This window comes from Seriola dumerili, unplaced genomic scaffold (assembly GCF_002260705.1).
Source record: "Seriola dumerili isolate Sdu_G_001 unplaced genomic scaffold, Sdu_1.0 BDQW01000056.1, whole genome shotgun sequence".
Lineage (NCBI taxonomy): Eukaryota > Metazoa > Chordata > Actinopteri > Carangiformes > Carangidae > Seriola > Seriola dumerili.
In genome coordinates, this window is record NW_019174311.1 from 2,208,691 (window position 1) to 2,230,477 (window position 21,787).

At 40.5% G+C, this 21,787-nt stretch overlaps 1 protein-coding gene across 1 annotated transcript; it reads right to left on the reverse strand.

Annotated features, from left to right (window-relative positions):
* Positions 1-205: 205 nt before the first annotated feature.
* On the reverse strand, positions 206-16,108 carry tp73 (tumor protein p73). The gene is made up of 11 exons (XM_022741471.1): positions 15,866-16,108; positions 7,221-7,407; positions 6,916-7,031; positions 6,245-6,354; positions 5,631-5,773; positions 5,415-5,503; positions 5,048-5,175; positions 4,485-4,639; positions 4,153-4,285; positions 2,590-2,683; positions 206-2,160 (listed from the first exon to the last, which is right to left on the reverse strand). Exons 1-11 carry the CDS (start codon positions 16,085-16,087, stop codon positions 1,759-1,761), a joined length of 1,779 nt encoding a protein of 592 aa, XP_022597192.1. The 5' UTR covers positions 16,088-16,108; the 3' UTR covers positions 206-1,758.
* Between the last annotated feature and the right edge of the window lie 5,679 nt (positions 16,109-21,787).

The following is a 21,787-nucleotide window of genomic DNA, read 5'->3' on the forward strand; positions in this document are numbered from 1 at the left end:
GACTGAGGACCATAAACGAACACAAGCACACAGGCTTCTCAGCTCCAGTAATACATAAAAATAACATAACATAATTTTGATTTATGTCTTATTAGATTTTGCCTATTAACATAAATGTTAATTCAAATGAAACCCAGAGCAATAATTAGTCTAAAACCGCTTTCACTTTGATAAAGAGAGACGTTAAAGGTAGGCAAATATTTTAATATCCACAGTTTTAAGAAAAACACTGAACTTAACAACCTCAGAAACTAATGGACATGAATGAACAGCAATAGTTACAAAGGTACACATCTTAATCATCTTTATAAAACTGATAGAAAAAAAACTTGTCAGGTATATCAAAACAAAGTACTATTATTATTTACATCATGGTTATGCATAATACTGATCATAAGCACAAATAACCCAAAATTATTTTTACTTTTAAAGCATTAAAGTGCTCTTTCTTTGACCAGTTGTTGGTGAGTGGGTGACAGTGTGTGTGTTTGTAGGTAAGAGGGCCTTAGAAAATGACTGTAAATAAGGTATGGGTTATTGTCATGGTACAAAGTCAAATACTACAAACAATTTTGACACCATACCAAAACTGCAACATGACTAATTGTCCTGGATGGCTATCTAGGGATAAAATTGGAATGTTGCTATCAAATATCCACAAACAAGTGCCATGAAGATATACACTAGGTACACAACTAGCTATAATCAATATATGAGGACCTTGCCCTGCAAGGTTTTTCAAAATACACAGAGAAGGACAAAAATGCTACGGTCTTGTCTCGTGTTTAGGATAATTATAATACTGTTTTTGATATCTTGTCTCTCAGTTGTTTTGCAATGTGTTTCTACACAAGAATAACACAGTATTTCCCATATCTTATTAAAAAAAATAATAAATGTGACGTCTAACTAATTACTTGTTGACTTTGATTTCCATTGCATTTTCATGAATACACACTATTTATACCAAAGCCCATTAAATAATATTTTTTAACAATGTATTGATAAGGGCATACTGAACTAAAAGTCATCACATTATCATGCCCACTGAAAATATACATGACTATGTGTTCCCAAACCTGTGAGTTTGATTTACCATTCAACTCCATATGTTTGGTTCAAACAGGACACCATTTTGAATCTAAATACCCCTTTTCAATCACATCTAGTCTAAAACATTTACAAGATACAGTATATACATTTATACATAAGACAGAAAACTGAAAGAACAATAAATAAGTAAGCTGAGAACTAGTTTTATAATGAGAAAAAAATGAAAATGAGAATGTGAAATGGTGAAATGTCTACTCTGACATTTGTGTGATTGTACAAGTGCCACACTTGTTCACCATTATTGTAAGTGGATGCTGTTAAAGAAAAATGTGTCATCTATTATTGCACAGTGAGACCAAACAACATCCCACTTTCCAGAATAATTGATATTTCCCTCTTTTAACATGCACTTATCAGAGTCCCATGTCCCTATGTAGACTTGAAATGTCCTTTGGGGTATCTCATGTTCAATCTTCTGGGTGGAACAAGTGATCAAGCACAAAGAAGGACTGCACAGGAACGTGCATTTACACACTGAAAATGTCCCACAATCAAAACAAAACTTGATTCTCTCCAAAATCATTGACCAAATTTGACAGCAACACCTAACAACACATTTAAAGACCCTATCCACATGATTTTACTCTGTAAATAGGCTGATTGTGACAATAATGTTGCCAAAACAGTCCCAAGATTATTTCAGGCTCAGTGAACGTCACTTTCCATGAACTCCTCCTTGATTGAGTGCTTGCTACGTGACATCTTGCAGTCAGGCATGTCGAAACCAAAGTCAGCCCATTCGTCAGCAGAAGATGCCATTCCTGACGTCCCAACAACACCTGATCTGTTGGGGATAGTGATGGTGTGGCGGACACGAAAGTGCACAGCCTCCATGACACGCTGACGTTGCAGCTCCCCGCTGGCAGCCCCGATGGCTGCCATTGCAGAGGCGGCCATGTTGCTGCTGGAGCGAAGAAGCTGCTGGCCATGATAGTCATGGTGATGAGTAGAGGTGGGCAGTTGGATGGGAGCACCTTGTTTCATGTCCTGGAGACCTCGCCAGATGGCAATGCGGGACTGCTCCGGTATCTTCAGTGCACCCAAATCCTAAAGGAGGCACAAATAGACATTGGAGGTGTAAGAATGAAGGAGAAAAGTAAGAAGACAGAAAATGATAAATGTGCATGTCGTCGTGTTTCCTGGTGGACACAAAAACTACAAGGCCAGCTTATCAAAGATATTGTTCTACATCATCACTAGTGGTCAAAACCTCCACAGGCTACCTTAAATAAGACTAGGCCAAATTATTCCTATCTTCAAATGCTTTTTAAGAAGCTTTTTCTGAGACACTTTTATTTTGTTTTATTTTTAATTTCTTTACTTTTCCAACTTTTTCATGTTCACTATCATTTGCTCTTTCTTTATTGTGTCTTTCCCCCTTTTGTTCTTGTTTTCTATGAAGCTGTAGACACAAAACTTGTTATTATAATCATTATGATCACTGTGAGATTGTGAGTGCAGGAAAAGAGCAGTTACCTCCATGGAGAGAGTCTGAAGATGGTAGACAGACTGGAGGCCTTGGGAGGTGAAGTACTCAATGAAGTTCTGACAGCCCAGACTGGTAAGAAAACTGTATGGGGACAAAAGCAGGGCTGCTTAGACTGCCATTAGACCACAGCTACAAAGCTAAAAGTAGGACTAAATTATAAAAAGCAACTTCATTAACACTGATGAAAAGTGCAGTTGGATTTGAGTAGAACAAATAACATCCTAACTTTATTATTAGGGTCAGCATTTATTTTTAGACAGAAATGAATAGAAAAGCATGTCAATGCTGTTACATCACAGGTCATTATCTCACTGTCTTCTCAAGTTATTATTAGTTTATTTCAAAACTGAGTGAAAGATTTAGGGCACGGATTAACCTCAAGTGTGCAGAAACTATACATCTTGATAGATGCAGTGGAAGTAAAACCAAAAACATGCATTTATATTAATGATTCATAAGGCCGTTATTGCTTTGGTGAAGAATCTTTATTATAAATACATGAAATGTTAAAGTTTTGGCAACATACAATGTAATCGAAAAAGAAGCTAACTGTACAATTTAACTGTAAAATAAACATAGTGATCTAGAAAATAAAAAGGTGGACAAAATCTGCTGTATCAAAAATGTTAAATGTGTGTTAGTAAAGTCCAAGTTAAAACAACTGCAGTGACACATTATCTTAAAGAAAATAAGAGAAAAAACAGTTTTAAATTAAATAGAACTTAAACAATGGAAATTTCTTTTGAAGAAAATTCGCTGTAGTGCATTGCAAAAGTATATGTAGGCTGTACACACTGTGACAGTGTGAATGATTTTAGATGTAAATGTATGAAACACAGGTTGGGCTTTTAGGTGACATAACAAACCCTCTGGCAGCCATAGTGGAGGTCTACAACTCTTGAGCAGCTTGACTGTATGAGCAGAGTAAATAGACATGATCAACACATCTGATTTAGACACTTAGCATATGCAACTAGAGGGGTGAGCTTGAGTAGGAACACCAGTTGCTTTCAGCCAGCTAACAAAGACAGACACTTCTAATCTTGTACTACTGGAGACAGGACCGTTTTTACATCATATTGGCCACAATTTGGAAGCAAACAAACCAAAAAACGTTTTACTTTTACTTAAAACTTTACTTGGTTAACCTGCTCCTACTCCTATAACACAACCTTTCCATGTAATGCTCTTTTTCCAGTTTAACTGTATTATAAATAGACATCAATTCCATGTAACCAGTTCTTCAGTGGACCTTCATTATGGCACCAGCCATGGTTGCTTGGAGGTTTGTGATGTAATTGCCATTACAAAGCAACCATAATCAAATCAAACTGTCTGTATAACACAGTTCCATCTAGACACATTTCACTGCAAGAAGGAACTTTTCCAAAAAAAAACAGTTTGACCAAATTTGTACGGACATGGCCAAACAAAGTAGTTGTTTTGGCATCGACATGGCACCAATTCCTATTAAACCCAACAAATGCACCTGATTATCTGCTGGCCTTTACAGGAGAATAAAAAAGGAGTGTCATTGGAGGGTGAGGTACCTGACAAGGCTGGGGTCAGGGTTATACGGAGGGGGCGGGCTGCAGTGGGAAGCAGACACTATAGTCTGACTGCTGTGGCCACCATTCATATCACCATTGGCCTGCATGTGGTGGCTGTTGAGCATGTTTGAACCTGTGAGAAAGGGAGGGGTGGTCAACAAAGTAATCAGCAGCAAAATATTACAAAGAATTGTACCATAATGACATAAAAAGGCTCTCTTGGGATGAATCATTTCTGATCAGAAAACTTTAGAAACAAACTGGTTTGAAATATGCTTTATGAGTACATCTATTTAGATTTTAATCACATACTTAATAGTATGGATACTCACCCATATGAGATAAGGATGTGGGGGCAGCAGGGTGTTGCTGTTGCTGCTGCCCCACCAGCTGGTTGACTGAGGGCGGTTTGTTGAGGCCTCCATGGGCATGAAGCTTGTTCATGTTGGAGAGTGGTGAGTACGCGGAGGGGGACGCTATGTGACTCCTGGAGAAAAGAGGACAGTATGGCAGAGGTTAGTGGAACGTGTGTGTCTGTGTGTTAGTGAGTGTGCAAGTCAATTCACAGCAGCTTGATAATTAATTTAGCTTTTTGAGAGGGTTATATCATCAACTTCAACTTACTCCCATCCCCATTTTTCTCATAGACTTCATCTGGAAAATTTGTCATAAAGGAGTGTGTGTGATTGACAAAGTGAGAAAGCGAGAGTAACTCTGTATATATTATGTATATTTGTGCGTGTGACTCACACAGAAGAGAGTAACCACAGTGTATTTTTGACAGCATGTTTTTTTTTTTAATGTGCCTTTTTGTGTGTCACATTTTTATATACATGTATGTTTGTGGGCTACATGTACCGACAGGTGACTGTGTGTTTGTGTCGTCCTGACTCACGGTCTCTGCAGCAGTTGCTGCTGTGTTTGTTGTCTGTATGAGTCCACCAGGGGCTGTGGCACCAACTCCACCAGCTCCAAGCTGTCTTTAATCTTCATCAGCAGCTCAAAGTTCTCCCTACCACGAACCTAAACCCGGCACAACACGTAACATAATCAATCAGGGAATATGAGCACGTCCTTCAAACATGGTACATTTGTTTTCAGTATTTGAAACGATGCTATTGACTCTCTTTAAATCAGTGTAAATATTTCCACATATGGCTGCATGATGAAACCTCACACATTAAATGTAAAGCAGCTGTAAAAGCTGACAATGTACTGTTTCAGTTTTCATGTGGACTGATACGTGTGTGAAAGACTCTTACAGGAATATAGTAAATCTCTTCCTCTCCATGCCGCCTCTTCCTCATGTTAATATTTGGACTCGGAATATTTGGCGGACTCTGTTTAAAGTCTGCAGACGACAGAAACAGAATCATGGTCAAAGAGGTTCCTAACGCATTTCACAATCTCATTATTCATCATTCACACCAATCAACCAGCAACTTGAAACAGCACTGAATCTCAAAATTTCTACTCACTGCGTTTGGTGGCGCTGCCATTTTTGGCTACACTCTCGTTCAGGGCCTGTTGTTCCCTGAAGTGGTCCTCATCGGCTTTGCGGTCTCTGCCGGGACACGCACATATCCGACCTTCAAATGACCTTCTGCCCAAGACTTGACCACTGGAGACATAATTCAGGAGAGAACATATACTCATCAGGACTTGTTAAGATGAAATCCACAGTGGGTTCTTTAACTTTCCCGGAATGTCTTTACTATTCAGTTTTACTTTTGTTTGGTGGATCAGTGCACTGAATACTCTTACACTATGGGTGCAACCATACTTTATGCTAAAATTTACATCACAGCAAATGACACTGAATAGTAATAGAAATAGTATTTATAATCTGCTGTGTATAATGTATTTTATTCTGCACTTCCCAATGAACTGTGGGTTGGTCGTGTAGTCCTGTGTTATTTGCCAGTACGTACTATTGTAAAACAATGTATATTTGTAAAAACCTATGTACCCTGTGCAAACAAAAAAGAATGAAATAAAACCAGTGACAAAGAGCTGAGAATTGTTTGTTAAGGCCAAAATAAGTAACTTCTTTGAACTGTTTGTGTGTCTGACTTATGAATTTCTGACTTACTCCCTGGTCTCCAAAGTGATGATGATGAGGATGGGTCGCCTGTTCATGCCACCCACGCAGCTGCTGTTGCACATAAAGTTATATAGGATGGTGGTAAACTCAGTCCCCACCTGCAGCACAAAACCATGAATTAATAACTGGATTTTTTTTTTTTTTGTTTGTTTAATCTATGTGACATTTATCAAGGAATTTCTGGATGTTTATGACTCAAACTATTTCTTTCAATCTGTGCATCTAAACACCAGCAACCCTCCCATTTTACAGTAAGTGTGGCCAGTTCACCACCAGGGGGCTGTAGCGCACTTTGACGTGAGGCCAAACAATTTTGCTTTTCATTAACCTCCTCAGGTGCAGTTGCAGAAATGATGATTTGTCACTTGGGTAACTGTTTGGACATGCCCGCCATCTTTATTTATAGACATGCTTTCTATGAAGCACCTCACTGAAACTGACTGTTTTTCTGTTGAATGACGCATCCATTGTGTGTCCACAACAAGAACACTTGATCTAAATGTACAAAATATTAGGGACATTATATCCCAAATATTTTGTCCATGTTAAACATACCATAATTCATTTTTGGGGTCTAAAGTCATAAGTCCTGTTTTTGAGATACTTAATCTAATGAGCTTTGGGTCTCCATGATACGCAGGAGTTGATGAACCATTAACCTGTGGAGCCTCGTAGGGCACGAAGACACTCTGTCGCCCGGTGACAGGATCATCCACATACTGACAGAGGTTGTTCCCCTCCACCCGGATCAGGTGACTGGCTGGGGCTGCTTGACCTTTGGAAAGAACAAAGGAAGAAAGGTGAGGACGCAGTTGTGCCAATCTAAGTCAAAGCATCATACATTTCAGACACCATACAGTCTTGTTTATGAAAGGTATAATGCACAAACTGTTTGTGTTTTAGGCAAAATTCAAACCAGTGTTATTATTAATGAACTATGTATCATCCTCTCCTGTTTCATTACCATCGTTGAAATCTCGTCCTAGTTCGTGATTGGGGCAGCGTTTGACCACTTCTGTGACATGCTCCGCCTTCTTGTAGACGGGCATGGCTCTGAGGATGCTGCCATGCGGAGGAGAGGACGAGAGTTTGATCTGGATCGGACAAGTCTTGGCAATCTGACAGTAGAGCTTCTTCAGCAAGGGAGAGTACTAGAGGGCAAAAGAACACACAGGTTCAGAGAGTTGACAAACGGCAATTTTGAGTGTGTGTCTGACTTGGATATTCTCAGAGCACATCAGATCACATCACAATCAGTCAGTCACATGTGCGCGTGAACTAAGACTTTGACCCGCAAAATCCCAGTTGCTGTGTTAAAATTTGAATACCCAACTGCAGGAGATTTTTTCTTTCTCTTTGAATTTTAACAGTTTCGCCATTTTTCAGACACTCGTGTTCAGAGAGACTTATGATGTAGGCAGTGAACACACCTAAAGAATCAGATCCACTAGTTATCCAGAAAAATACCAAATAATCACAATTCAAATTTACATTTTTCAAACAAACTACGGAAAAATGAAACGTAGGATTAAAGACACACAAACTGTTTTCTCAAGAAGTAGCTAAGGGAGAAAAGGTGGGAGGGTTAATCTTAAAGTATTTGCTGCCACAGACATCATTACAAAAATACAGGATGGAGTTGCTGTTTCCAGCTGAAATAATGTGATTTGAGCCATTAAGTCAACTATCAGTATGCTAGACAAAAAAGCATTTTTAAATGATAGTAGACAGCGTGGACAAATAACCAGCTGTGTGATAACATTATAAAATAGTGGGGTGCAGCTACAGTCCACTGTAATTATCATATAAAATCATGACTGTGTGCCATTTGAGGAAAGAGAAAGGGAAAATACATGACAACTGTAAAACAGCCACTGGTAAAATGAAGTCTATGTTGTAAAGGAAATGAATGTGTTATTAGAATGAATAAATCATTGTTATATAGCAGAGTTTGCGGGTAGTAATGTGAGATGCTGCAGATGGCAGAGGAAAAGCGGGAGTTAGAAAGGACAGACTATAAAGAATGGTTATGTCTCTGTGTGTGTACCAGCTGAGGAAAAATATAAGACTGGCTGATAATTAAAAATGTTTGACATAGGCCTGTTTCACAATAATCACTCAAGTCAGAAAATGTGCGGAGCTGCATTAAAGCCAAGTCGTCAAGGATTCCTGAGTTTATGGGCATTTACACATGCACATGCATATGTACGTGTGTGTATAAATGCTTGTTCAGATGGATCCAAAGACACCAGGACAAGGGATGGAAAAGCCTTAACATGCCCCAACACAATCATGAAATCTCAAAAATCTTCCCTGTGGAAATCAAACTGGGACCTTCCAGAAACCAAACAGAGAAGACAGTTGTCCTGTATGGGCTTGCTACGATGAGCTTGAATACAAACGCAACAGTGCACCTTATGGCAGAAGTACAGTATATACAGCTCAATATCTGCAACACTGCACTGGAAAAAACTTCCCTTTTCAATGCCTTTTTTAATGTCATTTTTCCTTTTTGTATTTGATGGGTGAGAGAAGGCGTAAAGACACATAAAACATGAGCACCTGTACTCCAGTTATATGGTCTACATCTATACCATTTCAAGCTATACTTCAATTTTTCAAGTTTTTAATTGGAAAATTTCAAATTTCATCAACTCATGGCATTTGGTGAGTTCCATAGTTGAGTGCATTGTTTGCATTTAGTTAAACCTTGAATTTATAATGTCTTATGTGGATCTTTCCAAGGGAGCTTTCCAAAATTTCAAAATGAACCCCTCATAACGTCCTTAAGGTTATCTCAGTGTAGGCTTTTTAACAGAAAGGCTGAAACTGGTGGTGTGGAGTTTGGAAGATGTGGGCACTTTGGGGTGGGTCTAACAAAGTATAGTGGGAAGTGTAGTGTCCACTTCACCCTTATTAGGGACTAAAAGTCAGGTTATCTTGCCCTCTGCTGCTTCAGTTTCCATTGTATTTTTTTCTATATTTTTAATTTTTCTTTTATAAGTCCCCTAAATCACTGTTATACCCCTTTAACCCCAGAAGTTACATTATGCTTTCCCACATATTCCTCTTCTCACCACAGTCTTTTCAAAAAGCACTTTTCTTGCACTTTTCTTCTTTTTCCTAAACTCACCTCTGTCACTCATGCAGATCGTTCTTTGATATTAATCACTGTTTACTTTCATGTGGACGCTTGGACTTTGATCCTTCTGCACCTCATCACAATACAATACAATTACAATATCTAGAATTTTCTATTGCATAAACATCAGCTCTTTCTTTGAATTTACATTAAATGACTTTTAAAATTTTACACTGATCATCCATACTCTGATTCGACTCTCCCACCAGCCAGCCTCTGGCCCGTCACTCCTACACCTGCACCAGTACACCTACTGCTTAGAGTCCTTGTTGTGACCGTTACAAAGCCCCCTCACTCTTACACACACACTGCAGACTCTCTCTCTTTCTCACACACACAAACACACACACACACAGTCACACACCCTTAGCCATGAGCATTCCCTTGAGGGCAATGGAAATACCTGTGCACCACATTACCTTTTCCCACCTAGCTTTCCCTGACAAGTCTCAACAGCTTGTCCATACCATGAATAAATAATTTTCCTTAGATGCAACGGCCAGACAGACATCTTATTTACAGACCTGGGGACTTTTCTTGTTGCAACAATCACATCTCAAAAAATGATCCACTGGTTTGCTTTGCAGCACGATCACAACATTAGAGTATTAACTCTTTTAGCATTTGACAAAATGAAAATGTGGTTAAAGGTTTTTAGCAGGCAGCCTCACAGAAAGAAGTTATTGATATTCAGTCGTGGTGGTGGTTAAATGGCTTGGTGTATGTAGAAGAATGCAGGCAGCACACTGACTCTGTGCAAGCAACAACTAGTATCTACTGTATAGTATCCTACATCACTAACTGAATGTCCTTGCAGCTACATTAATACACACTGATAATATTACTTTGACAAAAAAAGGTTATACTGATGGACATGTATGGTCCTGTGAGCTTTTAGTCATTTACCAAAGCAACAAACTGAGGAAGAACTCATGATGCTTTGTAGTAGAGACTGATTGCAGGGGACAAGAGACAATCCCGTGTCCTGAGTCACACACAAATATACTCAAACCATTTACCTTTACTTAAACCCGCTACAGTACTGACAGTATGAGTAGCCACCTGATTTGCAACAGATCTTTTGGTTTTGTTTTCTCCATGCCAAAAGTTAGTTTTTTTCCATCTGACAAATCATTCTTACAGGTCAGTAATAATTTGCAATTCCATGTCTATTCTAAAATCCTGTCGTCCCAGTATCAGGTACAGTATTATAAGTGACCATTGCATTGGTTCTTGATACATTGTGGAAACAGTAGGGATCAGCGGTTTCTGTGGTATTGTGTTTGAACATGAAACAGTGCATGAAAAGTCATAAATTATTTTTTGTGTTTTCAGGCTTCCGGGGTGCAGATGCCCTGGGAGACGTCTCAACTCGTCCAGCACACAGACTTGTGTGCACATGCACCGAAGATGCACAGGCATGCACACATGAATCTGTGAGTTGAGCTCAATTCGTTTTTGTCAGAAGCGAAACATTAATAAAAGAACGACAGTATCTCATGTGTATCTTCCTGTTCAGACAAGATATGATAAGTGATGGATAAGCTGGGCTTAGTTTCAAGACAGAGAGGGGGATGAAAGGATGGAGAGGAAGGAGAAAAAGATGGAGAGAGAACAAACACTCAACTAAAGATAGTCAAAGACTTAAGACATTATTTGCTTTGTCAATGAGCTGGAAAAAATCTTCAAGGTGAGTGAGAAAAGGAAATTAAGAGAAAAAACTAGGATTACAGATTGTAAGGCATACACATTTCTAAATCTTCAAACATGTTAAGACGTCGTTTAAAATTTCCTGAATTTGCAACATAAAACATCGGTCAGCTGCCTAACATTCCACCCGTTTTCAGTGAAGTCTGTTGACGATTTTACGCGACATCTGACTACTCACTACTAACAGACAGACACTGTCTATTTTCACTGAGGGTAAAACAAGCTTTGCAAACAACCATTTGCTTGTTACCTCTAAGCTATGGACTGTCAACCTCCATCCACTCAGTCTAGAGCGGATGGTGATATGTTCATTTTCTTTTACTTAATAATACAGTTTTTGTTGGTGTTCTCAGTAGCTCGTGTACACATTTAATCAAATGTGCTTTTTCTCTAGAATAGAATCATCCAGCGATTTATCCCACAATGTTGTGGTGTGATCATGTCTGTAAAAGAGCACTGTTATAATGCTCTAACTATTCAGTTGTCAGTTTTCATTGCCATCGCATAAATGAACCCATTAATTCAGCCTTCAGTCCATCCATTCACCCATCCATCCCTGCCTCTACACAGTGGAACAGCGGAGGCAGGTCCTGACAGGCTCCTGGAGACAGGGTGATAATTGCCAGACCGTCATCCATATACACAAGCAACAACTTGCCCACCACAAATTCACTTAACTGTCCAAATATCAAATACGTTTATGCACACACACACACACACACACACAGACACACACACACACACACACACACACACACACACACAGTTGACATACATGCATGCTGTACTGATCAACACAGGCTAAGCTGCATTTCTATAGTCTATAATTATATTGGATTCAAATCAACCAAAAAAATTGCACTTTCTTTGACATGGTAGTAATTGCTGTTTGTCTCTTAGAGACTTTGGGAAAGAAGGAAAGACGTAATGACCTTTACAGACTGATCTTTTTTCTTTTCAACAGCAGCTTGGTTCTCTGCAGTTAAAGATCTAACCATGGGATAATTGATGAGTCGTTCAGATCTTACATTTTTGCCTCAAATAGCAATAAGTTAGAAATTTATTAAAGGGTTAGGGTTGAAAGAAACATTTGAAGATAATGATTTAATACATACTGTGGGTAGTAAAAGAAAGTTGAATAGTTTCATATTGACTGCTGTTCACTGCATTTACTTACTGGCACAGTCCATGAGGATTGTAAAAGTTCAGTCCTTCTGACAGCATGACATATACCCAGCGTTACACAGAGTGTTATGGGACACACAGCAGAAAAGAGCAGTGTTAAATGAATTAGTTTCCTGGATTGGTGGCATCCAGATGGGATTATGGACAATGTACATTGATGTACAGGACTGAAATTAGTTAAGATATCAATCCTGGAGGCTGTTTGTTCTCTTTAAGCACTTCATCTACTGGGTGACTATAAAAAGCACTTGCATTTGCTGTAGAAATTGATCTGAATCTCATATAGTTATGGACAACTTCATGTATTTGCTGTTGACATCTAAGCAGCGAATTTCCTCAGAAGTGTGTGTGAAAAATCCTTCCTCATCGAGTGTATTTTCTCAGGTCAGATGCTCATCCGGCGGTGATGTGGCCGAGGATGATGCATGGGGAAAGGAAGGGCAGGATGCATTGTGTGGGGCATGTTGGGACCTGTGTGCTAACGGAGAGAGGCTAATAGCTGGGAAGAGCAGCTTCTGACAAGCCGCTGTGCAGTGCATGCTGGAGCCTGCATCCCCACCACATCAACCCCGCCTCTCCTGACACATACTGTATGCACGTACACGCGCACACACACACACACACACACATGCGCGCACACACACTGACATGAACTGAAGTCTGAGTGTATGGAAAGAGGTCTTATTATTTGACAAGGCAGAGGTGTTACATCTCATTTCCAGCTGCAGTGATTCTTGTGTCCAAACCAAGGAATCATCTGCAAGGGGCAAGAGAGCGTCAGAGTTTCAGACCTATTATCACTAATGTACGGAGTCTTGCCACAAGCCTCACCTGTCAATTATTCAATTGACAAAGGGAATTTAAGTTTATTATATTTTAAATTAAATATTAAATTTAAGTTGCAAAAGGCAGCTACCTTTCTCATAATCTCCCAGAGCACTGCATGCCACCCACTCTTTGTGAGCGGCAGTGGGCCGGGGAGGGGAGCAGCTAAGTAAGTGATTATAGTCAATATGCCCCTATGGGATTCGGCATTCCCCACTGCCTGAGGCCATAAGAAATGAGCAAGAAACCCAGAGACTGTTGACTTCTTCATTCAAACAAGGTGACTCAGTCTGGTCCAGATACTCATCCTTTTTTTTCAAGCATGTTCAAACCTGGACTTTCTGCTGAATTTTGCATAACTATACACATATACATGTGCATTCACATTACACACACACACACACACACACACACACACAAATCCTCATGCAAACCTGGTTTTATTTTCGGGGAATCCCCTCCCATTAGCAGAAATGCATTCATTCTAAGAGGCTTGAATATAATCTGTGTTCTTTTGAAAACTAACACTTCCTAACCCTCAAAAAGCATTTTGCCGCTGAGCTCAAATGTAGCCTGGCAAATGTTCCCTTGGTTTTCTTGGTTTGATTGATATTTTTGATTGCATGCTGCCATTTTGATTTGGAATGAAACATTTTCTTGACATCTTTAGCATCCTATGGGATTAAATATAATCATCTCACACATGAAAACTTTTGCCTTTCCATAGCCACTGTATAATAACCCTTAAATACATCTTCTCATACTTCGTCAATCTTATAATCAGGTATGCAAGAGGAAAACAAAGCATACGGTAAACTCCATAAAAGCCATGAGCAATCAACCAGTCTCTCTCTCATTCTAATCCCTCCTGTTTAACTGCAGCACAGGCATCTGAATAATCACAGGTTTCCTCAATCACAACCCTTTTTCTGCTGCCTCATCATCTGTATCGTAAGTCATGCGCCAGTCAAAACCTCTTTTCTTTCTGCTCTTTCTGTAACACACAAAACTGCTACGATTTGAACTGTTCAGGGAGAATCAAAGCTCTCTTCTTTGTTGATAAATCTAGGATCTCTTTCAAACGATTATCCATGCAAACCAAAGCCAATAAGAGGAGTTTATTCTGTTGCAAAAGGGTAGATGGAACCGCAGGGAGCTGAAGTGTGTAGAAACACTGAATTTGTATTTGGGATTTATCAGGCTACTTTGATTTGATGTATGTATCAAGATATAAGGAACAGTGAACAAACTAATGGGAGAGTAAGGCCGGTTCATTTGAAACCACACAGGTTGAAACAGGTTTCTGGCATATTTTAGGATTTCATATCATTGCAGTCACTTCTCAGATAAACAAACTAATGTTTTTTGTCCGTGTTTTTCTTGGTTACTATGAATTTAGTTGTGTCCGTGAGAAAGAACTGAGTCAGAGAATGTAAGTGGGAGAAAAGAGAGATGACTTCAGGAGAGGACAGGGAGAAACTTTAGGCACCAAAGGTGACAGCCATGAGAGGGTGTTAAGACCAGTGGAAGAAAGACACAGAGAAGAAAAGCAGCAGGTCAAAGACCACCGCTCTAATGTCCAAAGGGGATCTTCTTACATCACTGAGGGCTGAGTAAAACATCCCACCACGCATGGTTACTTCCAGCAAACACAGCCACAGAGGAGCCCCTCAGTCAATCACACAGAGACACTCACAGGCCTGAACTCACACACACACACACACACTCACACACACACACACACACACACACACACGCACACACACAGAGAGTGAAGGAAGTGCAGTTTGTCTCTTGTTTCTCTTGTTTCAGGGAGGTCAACTGTGTGACAGTCGGAGGTGACACCTTTCCAGCAGGAGACTCCTCATTGGGTCATGACAAATTACACAGCTCCCATTTCACCTGTCTCTCAGCACCGTCACATCACAAGGTAGTAGTGCGTGTTGTAGGTTCAGAGAAGTCTTTCAGTCAGTTTTCAAGTTCCTCTGATTTGTGTACAATTACTACAGCTGATGTTTTTATCCATTGTGTTTATCATATTTACAATAGATATGTCACATGATATGTTCCATGTGTTATATTATGTCTGTTATAGAACTAACAAAAATCTTCTTTTCAATGTGTAGATACAATGTTAGTGTGAAGTGCACATCCCAAAGACTCCTACAATGAAACAACAGGCAACACTAAAAGTGCCATATATGGATTAAGACATGACATACTACAACAGCCTGTATTGCATTATTATCATTACAACATGTTAATGCATTGATTTCATATAGTGAAATATGATGGAATAATTCCTACATTTACATTACACTGTACTCACTACTCACTACACTCACTGTACATAAAAATAAAAAAACAGGACGCTATATATATATATATATATATGTATGTATGTATGTATGTATACATATATATATAACTACACTATATATATAAACCAAACTTTCCCTGCTGCATTCATCACATTAGATTTGACTACATGAGGTGAGTAGAGGACAAGATGAATCACTGAATGATGCAACTTTTCTCTGCTGACTTGAGTGACTGTGTGTACATGTGCATGTGAAAAAGTGTCTTTGTGTGCACGTTTATTTGTGTGCAATACAGTTACTCAGTAAGACAGTGAGCCTGACACAAAAGGCAGAGAAATGCACTTGTCTACACACACACACACACACACACACACACACATACACACACACCCTGCATGTCAAAGCCAAGAAAGTGAGTGTACTCACGGTCCATGTGGCAGACTTGGCAGTGCTGGACTGCTGGAAGGACACCTGGAAGGTGTGCGGCCCGGGATAGTCGGTGTTGGAGGGGATGGCCGGTGCAGGCGACAGGCCTTCAAAGGTGGAGTTGGGTTGGGAGTATGGTGAGGGGGTGGGCACGGCCGACGAGGAGGCGTTCTCGGAGCTGTAGGGGCTGGCGGACGTCGCGCGGCTCCCCAGGCTCTCCATGCTGCTGCTCAGCAAGTTGTACTGGGACTGGGAAGAAAAGAAGAGGGAAGAGAATGAGGGAGGCGAAGGAGGGAGGAGGGAGACGGAGGGAGGACACAGGTAGAAGTGTTGGAGAAACAGGAGTTTGAAGGCTTGGAGGGAGGTCGGATTACACTGAGAGTTGCGGGTAGTGTGTGTGTGTGTGATGCTGAATGTGTGTGGTTACATGTGTAACTGTCTAGGTAGGTGTCCATGATCGATGCTGAGCACTTTTTGTGTGATTTTTTACATGAAAAAAGATGGAGACAGGTGATAAAATCAGCACAAGCTCAGGACAACAAACTTGAGTGTGTCCATGTGTGTGTGTGTGTGTGTGTGTGTGTGTGTGTGTGTGTGTGTGGCAGTTGCAGTGAGGTCTTCACAGTAGCCTCCTTGGGGCTATGCGAGGAGAGTTGTAAAACACAGGCATAATCTGTGCTCTGCCTAATTGCCTGCTATTCCCCTCTTGTCCTCTGCACTGTGTTTGAAGAGAGGGAAGATTTGTTGCACTGAAGTGTGTGCAGTGACACTCTTGTTATTGCACTCTGTGAGGCCCTTATGTAGATAAGCTACTGTACTGTAGAAGGGAAACTGCTTTTTGGCCCCTGTCATTTTTTTTTCCAACCACTCATGTTCATTTGTTGATTCCTTGTCACACTACTTGAGCAAAAAGAGAAAAATCAGAAAACACAAACAGCCAAGTCCAGTCGTATCCACTCTTACTCACTTTGAACAACAATGAGTCCATATTTCATATGTGAGTCCAGCCAGTTCTGATTCAACAAGAGAAAGCACCTGACAAGTAATGATATGAAAACCAAACAAATAATACAGATTACTAAAGTAAAGATGCCAGATGTATCCTCACTGCCTGTATTGTACATACAGTAGGTGCATCAAGTATCTGACAATGATTTCAAGTTCATAATGGAATAGTAACATTAAACACACATACGTACACACACAATTACCCTATGAGCAGAAAAACACAAAATGTTTACCTTCTTTTTCACGTAATACATCCTTTAGTGCTTTGGTTTCATTTGTCCACTCTTCAGTCAGAAATGTCCACAGACAGTAAAGCCAAGAGAGTGCAGGACCATAGCCTAACCAAAGAGTTCAAGTGAGGTGTGCTTCAGTGGACACACCACATACTCTCTCTCTCTCTCGCTCTCTCTCACACACACACACAGACACACAGACACAGACACAGACACAGACACATGTACAATCAGGACAGGGAAAAAGGTGAGGACTGGTGTGGAGAGAGAGAAATGATAGACTGACACAAGGGGAGAGAAGGAGAGAGGGAAAGAGGGATGGGAACCCAAAAAATTGTACCACATTCTAATTATGGCATGCCCGGACATAGACGGCAATGCCGGAGTGCATGTACACACACGCTCCAAAACACCTTGTGAAGGCCTGCACTAAGTAAACACTGTCTGGTCTGAGGGAGAGAGAGAGAGAGCGACAGAGAGAGAGAGAGAGAGAGAGTGAGGCAAGAAGGAAAACATATGAAGGAGCAAGAGTTCAAGGGTCAGACCTCAGTCCCCAGTAGGCTATTGGATGAAATCAGCAGTTTGGCCGAACATTTTTAAAAACACTCTTCAACACTACTGGACTCTGAAATGAATGAATGTTAACGGATGGAAACGATCTGGATAAAAGGTTTATTTCAGCTGTAAACTCTGTGGATGTTTTAGATCCAACCTGAGTTGTTTTTGTTTTACACCTGAAATACAACCGAGCACATGCAGCAATTACAATTGTTTAACAGATAATCTATGTCATTTTGAGTGGATTTAGATATTAACTTGTAAGCATAAAATGCCAATACCAATTCAAAGCAAACGTATCCAGACAAAAGGAAACAGAGGAGTAAAAACACCAACAATATCTCATTTAGACTGGAGGTGCTGGAACTTCAGCTATGCCATACTTTAAATTATAAAGCCCAATCTGAAACAATACATAGCCTCATTTCACACTGATATCCTGCTCCTCAGCTCTGGTTTGTGTGTTCAACCTCAGACACTGACATCTAAAACACACACAAAAACTGAGACAGATTTACAGAGGGATATGTAAACGTCCTGTGTTTCCATACCATGGAAACATGAAAGCAAAGGGACAGGCAGACGTCCTAAACTTAACTGAAACTGTGTACGTTAAATGAAGATGTATGCGTGCATGGGTGTGTTACACTGAGTCCAACTCGGGTACATGCAGCACAAAACATCAATAACAGCTGAGTCCAAAACAACTAATGATGTTTTTCTTTCTTGAAATGCAGCCTCAAATAAGTGGCAACAGTCCCCTGCTAATTCACACACATGAGGTGTAGAGCTGAAGTGATTAGCTGATTAATCGAAAGGTTAATCAGCAGAAAATTGGTTGGAAACTATTTAGATAATCAATTAATGATTTCAGTCAGTTTCAAGCAAAAACGTTTCAATTTGACTGGTTGGTTGAATGTTTTGGTTTTCTTTGTAATAGATGATCCGTAACTGAATATATTTGGATTTTAGGGTTTTGTTTGGATTAAAAAAAGGAATTTGAAGATGTCACATAGAGCACTGGAAAATTGTAATAGTCATTTCGTGTACTATCTTTTCATATTTTGAAGACAAAACAGTTGATTAATTGGGAAAATAATTGGCAGATTAATTGAGGAAGAAAAAATGTTAGAAGCAGCCTTACTCAAGTGTCTTAAATCTCTCATAGCAGTGAAAAGTAGAATAGCTGTAGCATTTGCTGAGACTCAAAACGTGTTCACCCTCATGAAAGATATGAACCTCGGCATCAGTATGAATGTGCTGATGTTCTTGTTCTTGTGGTCGGTCTATAAAAGATTCTGTCCTGCCTCCAGTGTCTGACGTCTTACTCTTTACTTCCTTTGAAATCTTTCTCGGACAGATTGTCAAAGGGGCTTTACGGGCAGAAGGTAAGCCCAGGTGTATGCGTCAACAGCAGAAAACACTTGACACACATGCAGGCACGCACACTGTCACACAGACACACGCGTTCCCAGGTGTGCTTGGTCTTAATACCTAAACTCAATCCGCAACAAGTTGAAACAAAGCTAAAACCTCTGCTGCCACTGTGTGAGCAACTGTGTGTGTGTTCACTGTGCGTTAGTGTTTAAACTTCTCATCCCAACACAATCGGATGTCCCCTATGGGCAGCCATCCTGTAGCTGCCACTCAAAGCCGGGCTTTAAAGGCTCAGAAACATTTAGAAACATAGATAAGCCAGCCACAACAACCCTCACTTGTCAAGATGAGTGAAACATAATAGGCTGAGGATGAAGAGAGTATCACCACGCTAATGACCTCTGTTTACAGCCACTTATTAAACCGAGCCCTATGGTTTTATTAAACAGGGCAGGCACTTTTAACAAAGTAGATTTCACATGTTGTTACGTGGCCGTGTCGAAATAGAGAAACAACTCAACCAAAATGAAAAGTTGGGCCACATAAATGAATGACATGGCATCATGTGAACGTGGGTGCATGTCTAAACGACACCAGCTATGTTAAACGGAGGTGAAGATGAGAGGAGGTGAAATGTGGAGACCTGTGTAAGAAGGTTGCCCCCTGTTGGGAATATTTGGAAAAGTGCAGGAGGATAAAGCATTTATTCTCAAGAGGTCCAATTTCATGCCAACCTGGACAATATATAGCCTATATTTTTTTATAAAAATCAAGTGAATTGTAATAGCTTACAAAACCATCCTCAAAGTTAGCTCCAGTAATACTTCTTAAAGGGAAAATGAAGGAAAAAAACGTGGCTGTGTTTAAGGGGCCTGTGTCACCATCTTTCCAAATGAATACAACAGTGATCAGACTACCACTGTTACACCACACTACATATCAGACTGTTTACACTCATAAACACAAAAGTTCAAACTCAAATAGCTATGGCCACACTTAAGCATGCAAGACAAATACAAAAGAATGTGCGCCTGACTTTCAAATATCAGCCATCTCTCACAAAGCATGGTGAGTCACAGAAGAACAGATTCACTCTTTCACCTGTTTGATTGCCACTGATTGGACACAGAGATCCTGAGCCAAAGCTGAGCTCAGCATCATTAGAGGTGAGTAACACTAGAAGCTCTACACTCATTACATAAACCATCTCCACCACCAGACCAGACAGACAACATTTTCAAACATAACAATAAAATGCCAAAGCACAAACAATTTATTCTTGTCCACTTACCACATCATACAGCATCTTAAGGCTCCTGAAAGGTAAGACGGGGTGTTTCTACGTTGTCTCATAGGACTTACACTCTGCTGTGGTCAAATGTGACTGTAAGAGCCGGGCTCTCCACAGCCAGCTGGCCTCTCTGTGGAGCAGGACATGATGGAGGATACAGGAGTCTGCCTCTCTCCTTCTGTACTTGTTTCCCTTGCCTGACTGGGCCCTCTAAACTTGCCTTGCATCTAACAACAAATCCACGCTCCGCCCCCCTTTTTTTTTCTGTCATGACTATTCATTAACTGGCCAGGCAGGCCCAGGCTTGCCCACTTAAAGATTAGATCCTACCATTACAGATCAGAAGGTGTGTTTTGGGAGTGACTTCTGGTCACATATTTGGAAGATGGAGATGGATAGAGTGAACAAGCGTCCAGGATCAACTGTGCATGTCAGTGCAATCCTGCAAAAACTTTGAAACTGACCATCAGTAGAAGAATTAGGAAACATTCTCCTGTGTGAGCTCAGAATGTGTTCAATTCCTTTCAAGAAAATTAGTTGTGGTCAGGCTGAAAACTGGGCTGTTTGTCCTCGTTCATAAAAAAAAAAAAAGTCTGTGGATACAAAGTTTCTGTTAAGCAACAAAAACGAGCAGGTGCATAGACCTGCAAACATATGTGCATGTTTGTTAATGCACACACACACTCACTCTCACACACACACACACACACACACACACATACACACACAGACAGACACTCCCCAGCCTACAGATGGCTCTACAGTGGAGCAGCATGTAGTCCTGGCTTGGGGTTTAATTAGCCCTCACCTAGCACAATAACACATACACACACACACACATGCACACAGACACACACACTACCCCCTGTCCCTACAGGCCACTCAGCAGGAGACAGAGAGAGGGAAAAGGCTGCAGAGGAGAGGGAATCTACATGGGAGGGAATATCCTCAACACTGGAGGGAAAAAATTAAAGGATACACCAAAAAAAAATGGGAAAAAAACAAATCCGTGGATACATATGTGAGTGTGTGTGTGTGTGTGTGTGTGTGTGTGTGTGTGTGTGTGTGTGTGTGTGTGCTCACAGACAAGATATTGGACCTGATTAAACCCTTCAACACAGAAATACGTTGCAGCTTCTCAAAAAAAAAAAACAAGATTGAGCTCAAAGAGACGATGTGAACTGTAATGGGAGCTCAAGTTCTTACCATCACATTGTCATTCATGTCCCTCATGTGGTACACATCCATTGAGACCTCGCCGGCGCTGCGGTGGCTCCCCGGGGTGCTGGTGGAAGGCACTGGCCTCTCACCATGCTGGCTGCCTGGGGGGAGCTCAAAGTAGGTGCTGTCTGGCTCCCTTCGAACACACAAACACCGTCAATACAAGCTGATCAAAGAGGAATGAGTTCAGAAAATTTGAATAGCATAGGTGGGTCTTTGTGTCACATGCTATAA